We start from the raw sequence: 13,330 nt of genomic DNA, 5'->3' as shown, positions 1-13,330 counted from the left end.
TTATATGCATGCCATTGTGTATATGGGTGATCCTCAGATTTTATTGTACCTTCCTAATGACTAGACTACCGTCCTGTCCCACTGAGAAGAGAATAACAGATGGGAGAGTCCTGAGGAACATTCTCAGTTATTAGTAAAATCAAACTGGGGACCTCCTGGCCTTTTTCATAACTCTCTATTTTTGTACCAGACCTGTCGGCAGTAGACTAAAACTGACCTCTTAATCCCGCCACCCTCGCCACCAGATAAGTAATCTGGACCTGGCCATATCTGGATATTTTCAAACTTTAATAATAATATATTAATAATGGTTAATAATAAGATGTTTTACAGTAAAACAGATTAAGTAAAGTTAATATTCATACCTTTTGTTTACTGGAATCAACAGCTTGTTATATTCATACTAATTACTTTTATATATTTAGAAACAGTATATAATTAGTAGTGCAGAAATAATGTTAAACAGCCTTTTCATATCATTTGATAATTTATAGCCATATTACTACCTGTAATATGAATATTGATAAAACATTGATAGTATCATCTTATAAATACATAGGTATCTTGACAGAGGTGCTGAAAGTCAATTGGAGTAGAGAAATTATCAGATAGTCAAAAACATCTAACCATTCTCTAACCTGAATTGAAATGAAATAGGGTTTAATGTCCTACTGTTTTGCACCGCCTGGGTTAATGAAGACAAGCGTATGCTAAATTGTGTACCAGGGACGCTACTTCTACCGTATATTCCTGAAATGTCCTACATGATTTTCCAAATGTCCGACCATGCCTAATCGGACATCAAGATATATAATGTATAGTGAATAATATTCAAAATATATTTACGTACAGAGGATATAAGTAGTATTCATCTTGATTATCATTGATAAAAGGCTTGATTGATTAGGTAATAAAGTGATCAACGTATTTATCGTGTTATACAGTCTATACCCCTACCTTGATTAACTACTTAAAGGGACTATCCCGATTTGAACAGGGTCTCCAAAATAAAAGTCTTGAGTACGTAAGAAATTTAAGGGCCAAAATATAGAGGAATGATGTAATTACCCTATCTCAAAATTTCAGCTCAAAATATTGAGTCGTGTGGATGTGAACATCAAAACTACTTATCCAGACACGTAACCCTTTTTTTAGATTTTGGGTCAATTTCTTCGTTAGGTGACTTGATAATCGATTTCTGTTCCTGTAGAGGTCTATGCAATGAATGACCCATGTGCTGTACTTGATAACGAAAGGTAAATTTGACCTACACATTGTTTTTATAAAATAAAAGTTTGGTTTTATCCAGACACCGCCTAATACAGCTTGGGACACCGGTCTCCATTTCCAGATGAAGACTGACGGGTTAAGTTGTTTGAAAACGTATCACATATGTTGAGTTAGTTGCTCGGCCTTAAGGTAGAGGATTTTATGGGATTTTAACACAAAATTAAGCAGTTTTATTCTCTAAAATATTATCGGGATTGGCCCTTTAATCTGCCTTGATTAACTGACTTAATCCTTTGTCACACTATTTATCAATCCGATCCTGAAAAGATGCGTTGCTTATCCTTTGACAGACTATATAAAGGCAATTTTGCCCAGACAGCAGCACTACAACCTAATTTTATCTCAAATTCCGACTATCAAGGGTTCTTTTACGACTTACGCGCATATCAATGTGTACACAGGACTTAACACCGCGACCCCCCTTTTAAAATTTGAATACTGATCTGAAATATAATGGAAACTCCAGTTGACTTTTCTTCTTTAGAAATAATTTTTAATTGACCAGTCTCTTTTTTTTCTTTGACTTTCAGGAATCTAAGGCTATTGTTGATAAATGTTTTGAAACAGGAATAAACTTCTTTGATACAGCTGAGGTAAGTACATTGTAGATTCAGAATTACAATACAGAGTTATCTCCCTGGACATACTTTGTTACATCAGAGTTGCTTTATTTTGGATTTGAGAGTAACATAATCAAATTGCCTCTCTAGCTATTATTATACAACACATGCTATAGTCTGGAGGCTCAGCGCGGGGGGTGTCCATCAAATGGGCACAAAACCAGACCCAACTTTTCTAGAGTAAAATTTTGCGTTCGAAAGTAAAAGTTCGGTGCTAAGACCACCTAAAGATAAATTTGAAATGTTCCTATTATTAATTAGAACAGGTTTCGCTTTGATTTTTATATTTTACGTTGACATTTTATTGCTTTAAATCTTCCTAGTGCAAAAACGGTAAATTTCACCTTTTGACCTCCAGGGTCTCTAAGACTAAAGGTGAATTTAGCAAGTTTACATTTTTATTGAAAGTGTGAATACTTTCGATCATTTTCATCTTCTTTTCATAATACAAGAATGACTGCGCATTCACTTTCAGTGCAAATGAACTCATTTGACCTTTGACCCCGAATATCTCGAAAATGCCCCAACGGCGGACTGATTACCACTCGGCATCGTATTCTATGCAAAATTTTACTCTAGAAAAGTTGGGTCTGGTTTTGTGCCCATTTTATGGACACCCCCCCCGCGCTGAGCCTCCGGTCTACTATGATCATAGGCCATTACCAAAATCAGATGTTGTTTGAGAAGGTTGAAATTCTTGTAAACAAAAGTGGAGAAATGGTATCAAATAGTGGTTTCTAGTAATCACAGTTGATGACAGTTAACATTTAGATAGGGCTAGATTCTGTGATTTTACCTAAACCTGGCTTGTGGTGCAAAACAATGTAACTAAATATTTTTCTGTAACCTACTCAAAGAAGACATTGCAGGCTTTTTAACAAAACCATGCAAAATTAATAAATATGATTTCCAACCCCATAATAACAATTTGATTAAGATACAGATCAATATTCCGTTGTTTTTTTTTTAATGCTTTTATTTATGCTTTCGATGGCTTCCACTACATGAAGATCTGACTAGTTGTAGTTAGAGGTCGTATCAGGGGTCATACGAGCAGCTTATGACCCTATGATGTCAGCCATTTGATTAACCAGTCAGCGTCGTTTTTTCAGGTGGCTATTCAGAAATACAACTTTTGCTTGTTTTGTTTTCTATCGCTGCAAATGTCTATCCCACAGTTCTTGACTCAACAGACCATTTGATAGACTAATCCCTCGCATCAACCAGAATGCGACTTACAATGTATTTCACAACACTGATGTAGTGAAGAGAATTAAAATAAAATTTTGAACTATAATAAACGAAACGAAATAGGATCTGCATTTTAATCAGATTGTCAAAATGATAAAATACCAATAGGTTTCATTGGCCGAGTAATGAATACGAAGCCATTAATCAATATTTGAAGAAAGGATATCACTGATATCTTTTGTAGAAGCATATTTTAAACCTGTTAAAATCCTGTGTCATTTATCTTTCTAGATAGCACCATTTAAAGTAGCTAAGTCTCTAACCCAATATCATCAAAAATCTTCAACATTGAAAACACGAATTATTTGTCAATTCAAATCAATATTGGTCTTGTGATCTTACAGGGAAAAGATATCCAATTTTCAAGACCAAATAAACATTTTACTATTGGTACACGAATCGTGTACCATAAAACGTTGCAGCCCCATTTGGAACAAGGGACCCAAAAAACGCGGCTAGACATATTCCACAAGTCGTGTCAAATGGGAACGCTATATTCTCATCTGGAGAGCATGCACATTAAAAATCATTGGTGTAGACTGGAATAACCAGACGCTAAAGATTGCCATTCAATTGAGACTTCTGGCGTATTTCTCCGAACATAACTGATTAGAAATTACAGTAAAAACAGAAACGGTTGAATGTAAATCAGTTTATATACATTCACATTACATTATTATATTGCTTGCGACCCATTTGTGTCAATTTCTAGGTTCCAAATTAAAGGGGATTCATTTTCTGAAAATATATTTTCTTCTGCAGGGATATGCTGGTTCTGAAGAAACCCTAGGAGAATGTTTGAAAGGAAGACGACGGGACGCAATTGTAGCTACAAAATACGGTTTTGGACGAGGAACGGAACCCTACACAGCAGAACAAATAGATCAAACTGTGACAAAATGTTTAACAAAAATGCAGACAGACTATATAGATCTGCTTCAGGTATAGATGTAGTTGTCTCCCTTAGATTGTAAACTATCAGTTGGTTGGTTTTAAATGAGAAATTAAATGAAATGAAAGTGGGTTTAAAGTCCTACTTTTCTGCTCCAGCTGGGTTAATGAAAACGGGTATACGCCATACAGTGTGCCATGAGGGAAATTTTGCCCAGGCTACGGCACTTATCCTATTCTTTTATCGAATTCCAACTGCCAAGGGATCTTTTATGTGCACTCCAAATGGTTTTAAATGAGACATTGATGAATTTATAATATTTTTGTTTTTTTTTGTATGGAAAAAATTTAATACACCATTTAGTTAATGAAAATATGCCTCTCCTTGGAAATAATAGTTTTAGCCAATCCTATTTTTCTGCACCGAGAGGGGTAATGAAGAACATCATACAGTGTGTAATGAGGGAATTTTTGCTCAGACAGCAACGCTACAGCCTAGGTCTAGGCCTACACGTATTTCAAATTCTATTTGTCACAAGGGTTCTTTTATGTGCATGCCAACATGTACACGTGACCAACACCTTGCAATGGGATCCAACTCCGGACATGAGCCACTGCGACTTCCTAAAGAGAGAAAGCAACTGGTGGAGAATAGATCTAACACTGGAATGAACTGAGGATCTATTTTATTAAGGTTATTCCAGATTAATTTACATTGCTATTCATATAAACTTTATCAAAGTAATTTTTCTCCTATAATTCATTTCTATATCCGAGGTATTTATTTTTTTAGATTCATTTTCCCAGTTTTATAAAAGATAAAGAGGAGACAATTACTGAGTTAAAGAGACAGGTAGCACTCGGCAGAATCCGTTATTATGGCGTCTCCAACTTTGGACCTAAAAATTTAGAAAACTATGCAGATCTCAAACCTGTTAGTAACCAGGTAAATATAGAAACCCGTTAGTAACCAGGTAAATGTAGAAACCTGTTAGTAACCAGGTAAATGTAGAAACCTGTTAGTAAACAGGTAAATATACAAACCTGTTAGTAACCAGGTAAATATACAAACCTGTTAGTAACCTAGAAATATGTTAGTAATCGGATAAACTTCATAGTAAACTTGGAATTCAGTCAGTGACTTCTGAAGTTTCTCCTCGTGGGTTTTCGCTGAGTCCTCCGGTTTCCTCCCACTGCTAAAGACCCCTACGCGCAAGCGAATTATTGAAATAAAATTAAACCATATGTTAGTCCCGAAATGACCCAGTATGTGTCGAGTGGACGTTAAACCCCATTTCTCTCTCTCTCTGAATTTTCTAAATCACCCCATCCACCATTTCTGATAATCCATTTTCTATTTAAGATTTGATTTGTATGCAAAGATTTAATTTTAAACAAAATTTATATAGAATCCTTTGTCACAGAATATCAAACAAAAGTTGATATTCTTTGCTGTTTAAATTACACATATAAGGGTAGGATTTTTCTAATGTTTCAGATGGGTTATAATTTATTATGGAGATCTGTAGAATATGATGTGCAGCCAATCTGTAAGGAACGTGGTATTAGTATCTTGGCTTACTCCCCCTTACAACAAGGTTTACTGAGTGGACGATTTAATTCTATAGATGATATACCTGTTGGCAGACGACGAGGCAAACTATTCGCTGATGTTGGGTATGTTTGAATTTAATTTTTTATTTGCTGTTGCATTTCTAGGGATTAAGAAATTGAAACGGTTACATCAAAAAAGGTATGGGGATATCAACTTTTGGGCCACTTAGGGATGAGATCCGGCCAGTTAGGGAGTTCAATTCAACCGGGGATGATTTCAAGCCAGTTAGGGAGTTCAGGTCAGTTGGGGATAAGATCAGGCCAGGTGGGAATGAGATCAGACCAGTTGGGGATGAGATCAGACTAGTTGGGGATGAGATCAGACCAGTTGGACAGGTCATTTCCATACGGAAAATTCATCTAATTGGTATTCTGGGCTAGGTATAAGAATTGGAGGGTATTAGTATTTTTCACTAAATTGTTACCGTTAATATGGTTTACTTGATATGTGATTATTTCTACATTCAGTGATTCTCCAGCTCGTCATGGTCTACCAGGATGTGAAAAAGAAGTTTTTGAGGTAAATTTTGATTAAAGCCTTTGTGAATATGACAATATTTTAAACAATGGTTAGTAAGTTAATTACTCTTCTAGAATGCCTGTTACCTGTTGTAAATTTCATGGGGGTTGGATAGCTGAATGGTTAGTGCGTCGGGCTGCATCAACAGGTCTGTCATTGGCGTGGTTTCGATTCCCTGGTTGTACGTGACAAGGAGTAGGGTCGCCTGTCCAACCTCGTAGATTTTCTCTGGGCCCTCCGGTTTCCTCCCACTACTAAAGACCCCTACACGCAAGTGAATTATTGAAATAAAATTGAACCATGTGTTGGTCCCGAAATGACCTGGTTTCTGTCGAGTGAACATTAAACCCTCCCTCTCTCTCTGTCTCTCCACTGAACTCTGTGAAAACCACTATAATGAATCTTCACACCTCTCTGTCCCAGTAGTTGATTGACAGAATCTGATGTGTATATTGTACATCAAAGCAAATTAAAAATTATATTTTTACCAACCAGTTAATGACTCTTGCTCTCTGAGTACGATGATTGTATACATTAATTGTTTAAAGCACTGGATCTGTTTTCAGCCTGATTGTTCTACCCATTACAGGGTATATGCTTACTTTTTGTAGAGCAACTGATATAACTTCTCATACGTTTCTGTTAGGCTAAACCAATTTAATTTTTATTATATTCCAGGGCTTAATAAATAAAAAGTCACTTAAATCTTGGGAACCATGTTTCGTTTAAAATTTCAAAACTTAAACAGTTGGAAATAATAGCTTTTGAGAAGAGCAACCAGGCTGTTTTTGTTTTAAATTAGCCCCCCCCCCCCCATCTCCCTTCCTCCCCCACATAAATAGGAAGCAAAATTGTTGATAGATATTCCAGAAAAACAAACATTAAATTTGTGTGGCCATAACAAAATGTTTCTCATCTTCAGGCTGTCAATAGAATAAAGGCTATCTGTGCTCGTGAAAATATTAACATGGCACAAGCTTCAATAGCCTGGCTGTTACAACAAGATGCAGTACCCGTTGTAATTGTTGGTGCCAAGAATCCAGAACAGGTGGTTGCCAATAGTAAAATTATAAAACTTTCTGATGTAAGTATTCAATACCTTTAATTTCTTATCTTATTCTTCAACTTTAAACAAGATTGAAATTACCTGTATTTTCTGTGCATGACTTGTTCAAATCGTACTGTGGTTGGTTGGACCCCTATAGCCCGCTCTGTATCTGTCCCTGAGGAGCAACAGTATAAGCCTATACCCTGCAATATGCTTGTTAATAAATCTACATGGATGCCGTCATGCATTGGAGAAGCAATACTTATTTGAGTTTGTTAATACTGTTAAAGTAGCCTAATTTGGCGAACATTTCCAAATGGCTTGATAATTTTAAAACGTCATCGTAGCCTCAATTGTCTAACCAGCGAAAATTAGTAATTATTGCCACTGGTTGACGGAATCTAGGGTAGTGAACTTTAATCGCAATTATTTTACTCCAACCTGTTATATCTACTGAAAGAGAACCGGTTTCAGACGAGTTATTTGCCCCTGAGTTAGAAAACGGAGGAATCAGACCAGTTGATAATCTTGCTTAAGAACATGGAAGTAACAGACTTTGGAGATTATTCTTAGTCATAGCTTAATGTTATTTTTGAAATATTTTCCATGTTACAGGCGCCTGTAATTAGCACCTGGTACATGTAAGCATTGACTACCCCAGTTCCTGCCCAGAACTGCTACTCCCTAGACCACCTCAAATGTCCTGAGTCACAGAACTAGTATAGATAGGGTCCTTAAATAGTTCACATCTATTGAGGTGGCTTGAGGTGGTCTAGTTGGTAGTAGTTCTGAATGACAGTAGTTTCAGGTGGTTTCCGGAGTTTAGTGTTCTAGTTGTTAGTATTTCTGAGGAGCAGTAGTTTCAGGTGAATTCCGGATTTTGAGGCAGTCTAGTTAGTAGTATTTCTGAGGAGCAGTAGTTTTAGGTGGTTTCCCCATTTTGAGGTGGTCTATATATATATATAGTTGGTAGTAGTTCTGATGAGCAGTAGTTTCAGGTGAATCCTGGAGTTTGAGGCGGTCTGGTTGGTAGTAGTTCTGAGGAGTAGTAGTTTCAGGTGGTTTCCATGGTTCTGGTTAAAAAGAGTTAACCAGGGTTATTTGACAAACATACCAATCTCAATGGTAGGATTTTTCTCAGATGACTGTTCTGAGTTGCTGTTCCTTAATTTTGCTGAGTTTGTCCATTGAAATTAGAATTTTGTTTAATGTTTAGTATCAAGTGTGCTTCATTTTTATGTAACAATCTTCATTTATTTATTTGGGTTTTTTTCAGTCTGTTGTGAAGGAGTTATCTGATGCTACAGAGGAAGTGAAAGCAAAACTAGGGAGAGCTTTAGATCAATGGGTACATCCTGATAGATGTGAATAAACTATCTGAATATATACAGAACAACCTGGGTTGGATTTTAAACTCGCCGATCATCATTTCCTTTTTTTTTTGACAATATCTCATCTTTCACAACTTATTCCAGACTAATAATTATTCAGATTGATTATTTGATATTTAATTAAGAAAACAAAAACGAAAATTCAAAAACGGAAAGTAACATCATGCTTTTACCTTAAATTAGGCTTTATTTTCAGGCAACTGGCCTTCAGTTTATTTGTAAAACTTTTAAATCAAAGTAAATGAGAAAGTATTTAAAATAATTCTAATAGAAGGTTGATTTATCTAGTCGTAAATTTATCATCTACAAGCAAATTTCCCATAGTTAGTAATCCCTGGCCAACAGACTTGACAAAGATGTTTCAATCAACCTCTCTTTATTACCTGGATTAAACTATTATTTAATTTATATGGGTTATTTTCAGAGGAATTGAACCTTTTTATCCCAAATGTATCATATTCACTGAGATCCAAACTTGCCTGCTGTGTAGCAAGAATTTTTCCATCCATTTACTGTATATATCGATCCGAATTCCACTAAAAGTGCTCATAGTAAGGATTTATTTCATCATTGACTTGGAGTTTATCTACGAAAAAGAGTGTTAATATTGCATTTATGTTCACGCAATCGAGAACTAGATTTTATAATGTGTTTCTTTCCAATGAATAGCCGTGTTCTATGAAAATTAACCCTAAAGTGTTTGTATTTTACTAGTAAAGCAGCTGTCCATATTGCTTAAGGTTTCTGGGGCCAAACTGAACTAAGCACATCCTTTTAAGACTGATGCTCATTTCAAAGTGCTTTCACAAGTTAATTTTTTTGTGTATTTTAATTTGTTTATCTCTGATTAACCAGATATTTTTATCAACGAATATGAAATGTTTGTCTTATCTCTGTTTATAAATCAATTTTAAAGTTCTGACACATAAAAACTATAAATTTGATTATATTTATTGTGGTTTAACCTTAAGTTCTCACCTAATAGCATTTAAATTAATTGTCCGACATTTAAATTACCCAGTTGGTCAATTTGCCCAACTGCCAGTCATGACTGATAAACATAGCTGAATTAAGAGCTCTTTTATAAACCTTTAAAATTTAACATTAGAGGCTGAGGTTTAATAAATTGAAGAAATATTGTCTAATCTATATGATGTATATGCTTTGTTAAAGGGTATGATTTACATGTGTAATATCAAGTATTTTTATTCCTTTATAAATTAAGAATATGTTTTACCCGGTACAGGTACCTGTGTGCTCCTTTAAATAAATTGAAACTAATCATGTTATGTTACATCAATGATCATTAGTTGTTATTGATTAAGTTTCAGTATTAAGGGCTGTGTGTGCTGTGGCATAGGCAGAATGAGGACAAGGGGTGCTACAGTGGTTCGAGACCTACCCACCTGCTTAGGCGAAGGGTGTGATCAAGCCCAACCCTGACGCCCGGCTTCGAAATGTAAATTTTCCTTGGGGGGGGGGGGAAAGAACACACCATTCGTAATTCATCTTGGGAATTCTTTTAAATTAAGTTAAACTATCAATTCGATTTACTGGGTGTTATCCCCGACAGTAAACCCAGTACCTATAGTATTGATATATGAATTCATTTGTCTAAACAGACATATAGGACTTCAGTTTTTACAAGGCTCTTTTGTGTGCAATATTTTATATATTTTATCTAGGAAAATCAGTTCTGAATGCGAAAAATTTAAACGAAATATAACAGCTGTCCCCACAACGTTTTTCCTCTACTTATCGTACCCAAAGCAGTTATGGGTCTTTCCATAGAGGGGAAGGAATATCGGTTTTCAACAGGGTGTTTGGAGGGTAGGCCCGGCCTATATAGTTATTTTTTCTTCCACAACAGAGTAGGCCCGGGTAGGCTCGGTATTGTCATCTCATTTATAATTTGTAATAGTAATAATGCTTCACCATGTTTCCTCATTCTCGAGTGGTCAGGTCTTTTTTTATCATAACGGGACTAGAACGGACATCATCAACCTTGCGCTGTCGGAGATCTGCTTTTGCTCCGACTAATTACAAAAATCGGTCAATTCTGATCTGTTGCACTGCAATGGACAGGAAGCGGTATACCACTAAGGAAATGACTTTTTTTTTCAAGATGGCAAACATGATTTCTTTTACCCAAGATATCCGTCAGAATACGACATTGATGTTTCAAAATTTAATGTGGGATGACTCTCAGTCGACACCCTCACCCTTCGCGGGTGGCGCACTACGTCCGTCGCACTGGACAATTAAAGATATGCTGGAGATATGCATATGGAACCTCCGAGACGATGTAGATGAAGAAATTATTGATAATTTTCGCTCTAAGATATGGCCTACTCTGGAGGTCGCGGGCTCGCTCCCGAGAAAGGCAAGGGCAGTTGTCTAGTCGTTCTGGTGGGACGAGAAACCGAAGTCCCGAGTATACATTGGTGTGCACGTAAAAGATCTCTTAGCAGTTGGAATCCAATATGAGAGTAGACCGTATCGCCGCTATCCGGGCAAAATTAATGTCCCTTATAGCACATTGTATGGCTTATACCCGTCTGCATTAGCACCGTCAGAGCAGAACAGTAGGACGTTAACCCACATTTCATTTCATTTCTCAACGACAGGGCAGACTTTTACATGTTATTTCATTTCACTCACTAACCACCGTCTACATATTTTTGATACCTTTCGTTAATCTATTGATCCCGATTAGTTAATCCGACACGTGGAAATGTTAATCCCCTAATCTCCTTGACACTTTAAGAGCCGACAATATACGAGTTTTAAAGGATCAAATGTTAGTCCTGTGTGCAAGCGGACGTTAAAGGACACACATTCTATATTCTAACAATAGTTTGATAAAAGCTTCTAGACTTACAACAAACGTCACATCATACTCAACCAAAGATTGCGTTCACGGGAGGAACTAGCAGTTGTATCAATTGGAAAGGATAGAAAATAAACCAATTTGACCGATGTGCTAAAAACATCGCCATTTTCAGGCTTGGGGGTGTCACTTTAAAGATTTTAGTTCTATCAATGACGTCACTATTGTTTTTTTTTTTAAAATTGATCCGAGTAGCTTTAATCATATATCTTTTATTAGAATATAGGGACAGACGGAACATCTCTTTTAAGCACTATTTTAGGGGTTTGGCGGATATGGTTGTGGGGCTAGATTTTAACGTGGGGGTCCTGAAAAGTTTAAAATACGAGAGAAAACCACTGATTCCCTCTAGAAATAGGCTAATTAACAAGGTGATATATAAATGCTATGAAATAGTTAATATTTGTAACACAGTCTAATGAATCAGCAAACAAGTACTGTCTTAACACATTCTAACCAGATAATTGTCTGATTTCCCTAATAGTAAAGCCAAAGACGTTTGCCAATCAAATTTTATAATTTAGATGTGCTTGTGACAAAAATATTTTGGATAATGGCGTTCACAGCCTCGTCCACACAATATTTTCCTCATATTGAGATTAAATCTGTGAGTTTTAAAGACCACTCAATACTACCGGATGATATCAACTGAAGTGTTTAGCCGTGTCTGAAAACCAGAGTACCCAGAGAAAACCCCAGGATATTAGGCATTCCACCGCACCCTGGTCACTTACAAACCCGAAATCAAAGTCAATGTGCACCTTTAAAGACAGTCACTCTGTATATAACGATTAAGACAAACATTAATTGGCTATTAACGGCAAGTAAACGGGTTTATTATGGAAGTCTTTATCTGTTAACGGTCGTGAAAAGATACGACCATTAGTCAGAAACCGCCGTGGTGATATTAATTATAACAATAATGTTTAAGGCAAGACTGGAACTTATTGGAAAACGTTCAAATAATCTATAGTCAGTTACAAAGCTGGTTGGTATCAGAACATCAGAATGGATATATCAGTAAAAACACGACTATCGTGGTCGTCGACACCGAGATACAGATATAATGTGATCAAAAACCCTGTAGGTGAGTTTTAAGAGATATGTGAAGTTTGTTACTTGACTGTTCACGAAGATAACATTATTAATATTAAACAAACAATACACATGGGGACAAAATTGTGGTTCGCTATTTCGTGGAAGAGGAGAGAGATTTACCACAAGTGACATCTGAAATATACGGGATACGTTTTATCAGAAAGTTGAAAAACGATTGTTTGCATTTCGCAGCGGAACCGGAACTATAAAATATTGGTACTAATTAGAAATTATGAAAGTTAGTAACCCAACAGCCGAGAATCCATCCATCCATTCTTAGGAAAAGATCTGTAAAACGATAACCACTGACTTAAAGTAATTTAAAAAAGACGGAAAGACATTTTGAAACTGCCATCCAAGGTAAGTTATATTATTTTAACCGTAGTGACTGTTTTAAGCGAAATGTCTGGTCGGACCTAAAGGGTAATTCCGGATTTAATTTGCTATTTGGTTTAATGAAAATATGTACACGGTTATCCAAGAATGTACAAGGAGATTATAAATTCTTCTTTGTAGATTTGATAATGAACATAATAATCTACATCGCGCCGCACATCACCCGCCTCTATTCAGAACTCGCCCGACTGATGCAGAAAAATAAGATATTAACCCCCATTTCATTTCATTTCAATTCGGACGTCAAATCTATTGAGTAGAAGACAAACCCCGGTGTAATAGTCACGAGTAAACTTACCAAACCAGTGGTTCAGATATAAG

General features: G+C 36.2%; 1 protein-coding gene across 1 annotated transcript; it reads left to right on the top strand.

The window, feature by feature from the left end:
* The first annotated feature begins 5,097 nt into the window (after positions 1-5,097).
* LOC126807918 (uncharacterized oxidoreductase YccK) lies at positions 5,098-9,925 on the top strand. The gene is made up of 5 exons (XM_056103186.1): positions 5,098-5,110; positions 5,551-5,729; positions 6,135-6,186; positions 7,109-7,270; positions 8,511-9,925. Exons 2-5 carry the CDS (start codon positions 5,551-5,553, stop codon positions 8,604-8,606), a joined length of 489 nt encoding a protein of 162 aa, XP_055959161.1. The 5' UTR covers positions 5,098-5,110; the 3' UTR covers positions 8,607-9,925.
* The last annotated feature ends 3,405 nt before the right edge of the window (positions 9,926-13,330 follow it).

Source organism: Patella vulgata, chromosome 9 (genome assembly GCF_932274485.2).
Source record: "Patella vulgata chromosome 9, xgPatVulg1.2, whole genome shotgun sequence".
Classification (NCBI taxonomy): Eukaryota; Metazoa; Mollusca; class Gastropoda; family Patellidae; genus Patella; species Patella vulgata.
Note: the sequence above shows the minus strand (reverse complement) of the source record. Positions and strands in the feature narration are given on the sequence as shown.

Bases quoted from the DNA above. Each gene is read 5' to 3' on its own strand.
- LOC126807918 (XM_056103186.1), top strand. From the start codon at position 5,551: ATGGGTTATAATTTATTATGGAGATCTGTAGAATATGATGTGCAGCCA. The intron at 5,730-6,134 runs GTATGTTTGAAT...TTCTACATTCAG, and splicing joins AAACTATTCGCTGATGTTGG to TGATTCTCCAGCTCGTCATG. The intron at 6,187-7,108 runs GTAAATTTTGAT...TCTCATCTTCAG, and splicing joins GTGAAAAAGAAGTTTTTGAG to GCTGTCAATAGAATAAAGGC.